The sequence below is a fragment of the Typha latifolia genome, chromosome 6 (genome assembly GCF_019914945.1).
Source record: "Typha latifolia isolate L0001 chromosome 6, TyphaL0001v2, whole genome shotgun sequence".
Taxonomy (NCBI): Eukaryota; Viridiplantae; Streptophyta; class Magnoliopsida; order Poales; family Typhaceae; genus Typha; species Typha latifolia.
This window is the reverse complement of record NC_133091.1, coordinates 9,976,783-9,986,427: the sequence shown is the minus strand read 5'-3', so window position 1 is coordinate 9,986,427 and position 9,645 is coordinate 9,976,783. Positions and strand designations below refer to the sequence as shown.

The 9,645-nt window shown below is 41.7% G+C and overlaps 1 protein-coding gene across 1 annotated transcript; it reads left to right on the top strand.

Annotated features, from left to right (window-relative positions):
* Positions 1–5,606: 5,606 nt before the first annotated feature.
* On the top strand, positions 5,607–8,313 carry LOC140790051 (BTB/POZ domain and ankyrin repeat-containing protein NPR5-like). Its single transcript, XM_073139961.1, has 3 exons — positions 5,607–6,431; positions 6,832–7,819; positions 7,940–8,313. The coding sequence occupies exons 1-2, from the start codon at positions 5,949–5,951 to the stop codon at positions 7,810–7,812; spliced, it is 1,464 nt and encodes a 487-aa protein (XP_072996062.1). The 5' UTR covers positions 5,607–5,948; the 3' UTR covers positions 7,813–7,819; positions 7,940–8,313.
* The last annotated feature ends 1,332 nt before the right edge of the window (positions 8,314–9,645 follow it).

Here is a 9,645-nt window from a genome sequence, read left to right as displayed (position 1 = left end):
GGGTTCTCTTGAAATTTAGATATGTTATTTCTATTAAAGAGAGATTTTTATCAAATTCAAGATCTCAGGGTTTGATCGTTAGATCTTGAGATATTGATCATATGGTGCTCGAAGGTCAGAATATATTCTGTCCCCTAATGCAAATTACAGGATAATCGAGAGATAGAGAAGATGAGGGAGAGGAGTCCATCCCTTAGGAACAATGGTAGTACGGCCAGATGAAGGGTATCTCGACGGCCTAGAAGGGGATGAGATTGATTCTAGAGAAGAGGCAGCGGCGGTTGAGAAGAGATGAGGGGGAAGTTGAGGGTGGTGGCCAAGTTGAGAGGGGAGAAAGTAGGGGCTATAAGGCCTGAGCCAAATAATTCTTCCTTAATTCACTAATTTATAAAATTAGGACTGCACTATATATATATATATAAGCAAACCCTAAACAAACTAAATAACTTAGCTAAGCCAATCTTCCTCATCATTTTGGGATTATTTCTTCATTCCTCCACTAATATGTTGGCCTCACATGACAGATTCACGAGCTCTTGGTAAACTACCCTGAGGGCACCACCGTCCTCAAGAAGTTGATCCTAAACACTGAAGATGCCGATGTCAACAGGGTCTGTCTCTACCTCAAAGGTAGGCTCGCATGCATAGGGTCGATTACTTGATCTTGCCCAGTGGTAGAGCCCTGCTCCCTTCGCTTACAATGACGCGGTATTCACCGAGGCAGTTGTGATGGATCCTGCGCTAGTGGTGGGTGGTGAACAGGGTTGAGATTGTTGAAAGTCCAAGGGTCTATGATGGTGAATGGCGTTAGTGGTGAACGGTGGTGATGGATCCAACGGTAGTGAACAATGCCGATCTAGTTTTTTAATTTTTTTTGTTATTTTGTACAAGAACTATTTTGTTTTGAGTTCATCATAGGTTATTTTGTATGTCAAATTATTTTGTATTTTGAAATAAGAAGAACGGTACCTGACACAATATTTTTGTGTCATATAAATTGTTAATCGGGTTAATCAAGTCGCGTTATTTTATTATTATGCTGTGTTAAGGTGTCGCATGTAAATGGCCTATTTATTAAATCAATTGTATGTTTATATTATGTTACCTATTTAATAATTTGGTCATGTTCGTGTCTATTAAATTTGACCCGTTTCGTGTTCGTATTAGGGTGAATCTAACCCGACCAAATCTGACATGACCCAAACCGAGTTAATGTGACCCAATGCCACCTGTAGGCTAATATATATGGAGAAATCCTATTTGGAGATCTAGAAGAATTTCCTTTTTGGAGATATAGAAGAATTTCTTAGTGAATTTTATGTGGTCAAAGAATCACCAAGAAACGAGTTTTATCGAATCCTTTGATCATGATTGCTGTATTCTTTCATCAGAGATTGGTACTTTCTCTGGCTGCATTTATATTTATAAAATTAATTTTGTTGTAATATCACTTTTTTATTACTCTCCCACATACTGATTGCTTGACTGCATTAATCTTCACCACCCACTTCGCCAGCAGGGTAAACATTAATATCCAGACCTCTCAATTCCATCTTTCTTATAGACATTTCCCCATTTCACAAGAGCATACCTTTACCATCATTGGCAGACTCCTTTCAAACAAACCTAGATCTGATTTATGTATATATAGGACTAAACCTCGAATTTATGTTAAAACATTTTTTTTAAAAGTTAAACATTTTTATCCCATTGATCACATCTTTTATGAATTAGAACAAATATGTTAAGCTTTTTCTTTTCACAAGCCTTCTCTCTATGTCCATAGTTTCTTTAAATTAGTTACGAGCTTAGGAGAACAATGAAGCTTAATTTGGTTTGTTCAGATTTTACTCGAGTTATGAGATGCTTAATTATAAAATTTATATAACAGCCGTATCAGGGATCCGAAGTCCACCCGAGATAAAATGCAACTTTCCTCTTATCTTGGAGATGACGCTATTTCCGTATCCTACCTTTCCATATCGTTGTCCATCAACTGTCGGAAAAGCTTTTTTCATTTCTTTTTTGAAGTCGAAAAAGTGTTTTACTACAAATTGGTGTACAAAGGACAACATCGATTGCCAGTCTAGATAATAATAAACCGAGCAAAGGACATGCCAATCGAATGGTAAACATCAAGGCCAGAAAGAGATAACCTAGAAGAAAGCAAGTCTTCCACGTGCAGTTTAAGAGTAAAAGCAAAAGGATGGAATGGTTAATTTTGCTCACATCTCCGTACCCCACACAGAAAACAAACCACAGAGCTAACCATGATCTTAAGAGAAAAGCTATAACAAGTAGTTGAACTCTTAATCAGTATACGTCGTACGTGAGATATGTGAGATATTTGAGAGAGAAATAATATTATCCAATGCATTGATTGGACAACTACATGCATAATAGTATCAGATTAGATCGCTTCTAGAGTTGACCCCATGTTGACGTAGAGTTTTATTTTCAGTATAAAAATATGATATGTAGGGAGAGAGAGAGAGAAAGAGCCATTAATAAGCGAGGGAGCTAAAAAAAAGAGAAAAAAAAAAGCAGTCAGTTTCTGAAGAATGACCAGTCAAACGTCACTTCGAACGCCTCAAATCATAAGACAGTCTGTGATGCGTCAATCACAATAGAGAGAAAGAGAAGAAAGAGAAAGAGAAGAAAGAGAAAGAGACAGAGAGACTCTTTGAGAAGGCAAGCAACTGGGGGGGGTGTTTTGGGGGGGTGTCTGTGGCTTCCTGGGGCTTTGGTCGCCATATGCCCCCACGGAAACGACCTCACGTAGTACTCATGGGTTAAATAGGGGCGTGCATGGCTCACTTTCCCTCAGGGGTGCGAATCCCCGTAACTCCCAGTTAAAGTGGTATAGAATAGACGGAGAGATACTAAATAAAACACATCGGCCCGAGCGCGGAGCACGATGCCTAACTCCTCCCGTAAGCCCCAGTCTTTTCCTTTCCGCCCTGAATAAAGTCTTTTTTATATATACTAATTCTGCTCTCCTCTCTCCTCTCTTAACCAACTATCTGTCTATATAAAAATATATTGTAGCTTCTTCTTTCTTCAGTCGCTTCTCCCAGTGTTAACTGCGACTCCTTCTGAGGAAAACGACAGCCGGTGCAGTTTGCTGCAGGGCGTGCATGTGTGGGAAAATTAAAGCTGTTCTTCTCAAGAAAAGGAGGCATTATATAAAGAAATTAAAATGATGGATAGAGAGACAGATATAGTGAGAGAGGAAGAGAGGAGAGGGATTACTAGCCGAAGAGCGGCTGACTTTTATTGTTATTTAGTTTTCATTAGAGAGCTTGATTTCGGTTAAGGCAACTCAATGCTGTCTTACGACCCAAACAAATTGAGACGAAGAACGGTAGTTGTCGATGGAATGACCGACGAAATGACAACTACTCCCGATGAACCCAAATATATAAAATAACTGCTCCGTCACCACAAGACGGAAGCCAAAATAAGAAAAAGATCAAAAGGCACATGAGAACTTGTTCCAAATGATTTGGACACTGGAACGGGACACTCCAAATCATATCATCTTATCTAAAGGAGCCAATTGAAGCATGCTAGTGTATCAATTGCGCGCATCCGACAATGATAATGAGAATAAAATCAATTGAGCGTACTTTTACCAAATGGTGCTAAATTCTCAAGTTTTGATTCGTGATCGATGTGCCGGCGCACAATCGGACAGCTCACCAAGAATTGAATCTCCACATCTAAGATTCATACCCAGGCCCACTTCTTAGTGAGAAAGATAAGGTAGTTCCTGCTCTCCAGCCTAGTTAAAAGGCTTCCATATTTCTCATGAAGCTTGGACTAAGGCCCAATCTTGAGGGTTACTAGTTTATTTCAGAAAGCCACTTTACATTGATCTACTTACAAAATGAATCAATAGTTGAAAACTACTATCTCTAATTAAATAGGCTCATAGTTCTTAGAGGTGGCCAGTTTTAATCAGGCACAATAATCGCAGTAACCGGTATAAACTGAAAGCTTTAAATGGGTATGAGTTGACCTGCCTAATGATTTAATCTGTTTAAGCTTAACCCATAGTTATAACCCGCTAATTCATCTATAATCTGAATAATCAGTACTAAACGGATTGTATTCGTGTTTAAATATTCAAACTCAACTGATAAAAAAAAAATGGTGTGTTTGTTTTGGTTTGATACTCAACATGATCCAATCCGAAACCGACATGAACGACATGACTAACTCTCCAATTTCCCTTTCATTTTTTCTAAACTAGATTAGCATAAATGGCAGGCAGCCCCAGAAAATGATTAGTAAATAAAAAAATGCGTGAGAACCTAGTAGTTTCATAAATAGATCAACTTGAGATACATCTCGTCATAATTTGCAGTAAAAGAATGGGACGGGAATAGGAGACATCAGTTGCAATCACCAGCTTAGTAGCGTGTACGGATCTGGGATTACATGACAAAAATGAGCAATTAAATGGATCCACCTCATGACTGGGGCCCAACCGTCCACCAATCACCAATTTAAAAGGCTTAGAATATTTCTAACTCGGTAGGTTTCGTGTGGGGCCGACTCTGATGTGCACCATTTGCCATCCACATCTGAGGATGTGGGTGTCAAAGACTAATAAACAAACTTATTTGTTATGCAAAGCGACTTGACAATCAGGAAGGAAACATAAGCAAGTTATCAACTTTATTAGTACTTCATAAGTTTGACCTTAGAGAATGCGTGTACTGTGTTATATAATAATAGGCCTAAATCTTTTATAATTTTACTAATTACTTCTTTTGTTTGCGTACATCCTCTATATAACTCCTTTCACCTATATAATTACTAACATTCTAATATACAATTATCAAAAGAAAATTTAGATGGATATGCACACAAATTGGAAACTTTAAATTGACCTCTCATTTCAATTTTTCTATGTTACGTACGCATCCAGGGATATTAAATAAAGATAAACACCAACTTACACATCGTATTATTTGGGAGTTTATCTTCTTGGCTCGAGTTCACACCGTGAGAGTGATTGAGGCAATTAGCCATAACTATCATCTAAACAGTAATAAATTGCACAAAAGATTTTTATTACCCTAATTAATACTTGATTCTATTCCCCGATTATAAAGGCAAGCAAGATCTTTTTGAATAAGGGGTTTTTTTTACTCTTTTTTTTATTTTATTTTTATTAATATCCATAATATAGAAACTTCACTACTGTTCGAGGTTGGTAAAATCACTAGAAGCTTCACATGAGTAGTGTTTAGCTTTACCTGACAGCAATGCATAAGCATTGGAGGAGACAAAGTAAGAAAAGCAACTCGTAGTAACTTGTGCAAAAATAGTAACAATGGAAGGTCGATGCCCGGCCCCCAGCTGTTTCCATAAAAAAAAGATGATAACATTGGCATAATTTTCCCTAACAAAAATGATCTCTAAGCTTATTTGCTCTTCTTACTTTATTTGGAATGTTCAACTAACTACTTTGGGGTTAATTGAAGAGTCACTTCCATCATCTTGGAAGGTGGAAAGTAAGTATCACAATTATATATATTAAAATTGGGAAGAGTGTCACTCTTGTTATTTGACTTACCATCTCACTCATTTGCCCTATTTTAAAGTGTTTTTAAGTTATATAAATGCCTCATCCTGTCATCCACCCATTTTGCTCTTCCTCTTCCCCTATTACTTACCAACACCACCACAGCCACAACCACAACCACAACCCCAACCCCAACCCCAACCACAACCACAACCACAGGAGAAGAGAAGCACAGCAGTGAGGGGAAAGGGAGAGGAAAAAGATCATGAGAAGCCTGCCATCTCCCTGACTCAAACTCCACTCTCTTTCTCTTTGTTTTATTTTTTTATATTTTTTTTCCCAACAGCCAACTAAGTGTACTGCTTCTTGGAGCAAAAGGGAAAGAGGAATTTTGAAGGGAGGTAAAGGAAGGATGGAGGAGTCTCTCAAGTCTCTGTCTCTGGACTACCTCAACCTCCTGATTAACGGCCAGGCGTTCAGCGACGTGGCGTTCAGCGTCGAGGGGCGTCTGGTTCACGCACATCGCTGCATCCTCGCGGCACGCAGCCTCTTCTTCCGCAAGTTCTTCTGCGGGCCCGACCAGCCGCCGCCAGGGCTAGTTCTTCTCCACGCTGGGCTGCATTCCCCCTCGTCGTCCCCTCGATCGGCGAGCTCTTCGACGTCGTCGTCGGTGGTAATCCCGGTGAACTCTGTTAGCTACGAGGTGTTTTTGCTCCTGCTCCAGTTTCTTTACAGCGGCCAGGTGTCCGTCGTGCCGCAGAAGCACGAGCCCAGGCCCAACTGCGGCGAGCGGGGGTGCTGGCATTCGCACTGCTCCGCCGCCGTCGACCTCGCGCTCGATACCCTGGCCGCTGCACGGTCCTTCGGCGTCGAGCAGCTCGCCGTTCTCACACAGGTGCATGCCCTTCTTATCCTTGTAGCTCAGATCTAGCTAGCTGTCTCTTTTTGGGGGCTGGTCAGAGATTCCTCTTTCGCTTCTTTGATCTCTTCTTCCTTCCTCCCTACTGTTGCGAACAGCAAAGAGCTACAGTTTTGGACTTGGAGAGGGAGCTAGTCCCTTTCAAGAAACTCGATCACAGTACTCACGAGCTTGGATTATTTTTTTCGTTTTTTCTTTTCTAATGCTAAGTTAGGGCTTTGCTTTCCCCTAAATTAATAAGGAGAAGAAGGATCCATGTCTATTTCATGCAGCATTCCCAATTTCTTGAATTGGGTGCATACCTTTTTCTTTCGGTCTACTATGTCAATATTTTATGCGAGGAATCAAGTCGAATATTCTTAATTTTGCTGTGCAGAAGCAACTGGTGAGCATGGTGGAGAAGGCATCGATAGAGGATGTGATGAAGGTTCTGATGGCGTCGAGGAAGCAAGACATGCACCAGCTCTGGACCACCTGCTCCCACCTCGTCGCCAAGTCGGGGCTCCCGCCGGAGGTCCTCGCGAAGCATCTGCCGATCGACGTAGTCGCCAAGATCGAGGAGCTCCGGCTCAAATCCTCCTTCTCCCGCCGCTCCTCTTCCTTCCTCGGCCACCACCACCACCACCACCACAACCACCAGATCGACGTCGGCCCCTCCTCCGCGGACCTAGACGACCACCACAAAATCCGGCGGATGCGGCGCGCCCTGGACTCCTCCGACGTGGAGCTCGTCAAGCTGATGGTGATGGGCGAGGGGCTCAACCTCGACGACGCCCTCGCCCTCCACTACGCCGTCGAGAACTGCAGCCGGGAGGTCGTCAAGGCGCTCCTCGAGCTCGGCGCAGCCGACGTCAATTACCCCGCGGGCCCCGCAGGGAAGACCCCGCTCCACGTGGCGGCGGAGATGGTCTGCCCCGACATGGTGGCCGTCCTCCTCGACCACCACGCCGACCCCAACGTCCAGACCGTGGACGGCGTCACCCCGCTCGACATCCTCCGCACCCTCACCTCCGATTTCCTCTTCAAAGGCGCCGTCCCGGGGTTATCTCACATCGAGCCGAACAAGCTCCGACTCTGCCTCGAGCTCGTCCAGTCGGCTGCCATGGTCATGTCGCGCGAGGAGGCTAACAGCGTCGCAGTAGGCGGCGCAAACAACACACAGATGATCTACCCGCCAGAATCGAGCAATTGTAATAGCAATAACACAAGCAGTAGCATGGTGAACCTTAGCTTGGATTCAAGAATGGTGTATTTGAACCTTGGAATGGCTGCGCAGTTAGATGGGAGTAGCAGTAGGTCCCCAGGAGGAGGTGGCATTGGTCTTTCATCCATGTACTCTTCTCATGACTTCCCATAACAGCATTGTAAGCTATAAGAATGTCTTCCTTATATACTTGTGTCTAGCTTCGATATATCTAATTCACATTATTATAACTTTTTTTGTCTAGCTAATATAGTAGTACCACTTGTGATTATTTATATAGGGACGCTAGCAAAAACGAAGGGCAAAGACAAGGCAAAGAAGCATGGAAGCAAGCTCTAATGAGCTAATGAATTGAAATATATGGAGATGCATGATGATGGCTTAATTAATTGTCCTTCTTCTTTTTTCCTTTCTTCTTTCCTTTTTTCTTGATCATTTTGGGTGGGGTTTACGGTACTTCTGGGGAGAACTGAGTCAAGGGGTGGCACAAGCAAGCACGTGGGGGATTTGAAGCGGGAGACAAGAAGAATCTAGCTAAGCTTTAAGTGATGGAGGAGATGCAGGTCAATCTTTTCACCTCTCTTGGCTTGTCACCTCTTTTGTTTTTCTTGCTATTATCTTGGCTATATGATGGACAAAATTTATCTTGTGACCTCTCTCTCTCTCTCTCTCTCTCTCTCTCTCTCTCTCTCTCTCTCTCTCTCTCTCTCTCTCTCTCTCTCTCTCTCTCTCTCCATATAGTGCCGCTTGCTGGCTGTAACAGTTAGCAACTATTGCTACTACTAATGGTAACTCAGGCCATATCCATTTAAGGAGAAAGGTGGGTTCCCTACTTGGGCATTGCCATAAGACCATGTCTCCTTCTCCCAATGGAGGGGGTTTAATTATTTGGGTATGGATTCTGCCATACATGGTGCATGAACACTTCCTTTTTAATATATCTTCTTTTTTTTCCTTAACATGCATGCATGATCACTTTATAAACATTCATGGAAGATCGATGCATTAGATATGCATCAATCTACTTGGCCCCATAGTTTTTATTGGTTACTATTGTATATGTACGTATAATAAAAGCCAAAGTGATTACTCAGCTGTAGATAAATAAATCCCTTGTCTTGCACGAATGCAACACTGAGTGTGACTACTCGACGCACTTTGTGGATTGCAAAATATTGGCCTAAATGTCTCCCTTTTTCTTGTGATGGGATTTCCTTTGTCTTCCTTTAGTTTCCTCTTTTAATATCTTCTCCTCAGGCTCAGCAAGTCTCCTCTTCTGGAGAAGCCTTTGTGTCCACTATTTGCAAACGCTTGGACTAACAGTTTGCTCGTCTGCTAGTCTTCTTTCTCTGTAGTGTTTCCTTCTTTTTCTTTTTCTTTTCTTTAACTTGTTTCCTCCTTGTCTCTTCATTCGAGAATGTGTGACTCAGCGATAGAAAATATGTTTGATACTGTGGAGTTAATTAGCATTCTTGGTGACAAAATTATTAATTCCTACATTTTATACTATTTTTCGCACATTCTCTCTCTTTTCGACTCCCTATAAAAGACTGGTGAGAGGAATTTGAGAAGAAATGTAGTTATCCTAGTGAAGTAGGATAACTAACCCAATGTGCCTAGGAAGTCAAGACTATAATATAAGAGAAAAGTGACAAACTTTTGTAATAGGATCAAGTACACTGGGCTAGACTATTAGAAAAGTACATGCGATGAGCAACTTAGTTCATTTTGATGGATCATAATTTGTATAATTTATTACCAATGTGCAACTTATATCATGTCGACGGATTATTCTACACTACTTGTACATGCTTCAAATAGGATTTGATTGCAGTGCATGGTCATTTGTAATGTTTACATTGTACATCCATGAGATTTCAGGATATGCGATGCTTTGTTAGGTAGCTAGCTAGCAAGCACTATTTCTCACATGCTTATGGTTGGTAACTGCATGACTAGATAGATTCTCTATTATTCACCTTGTGA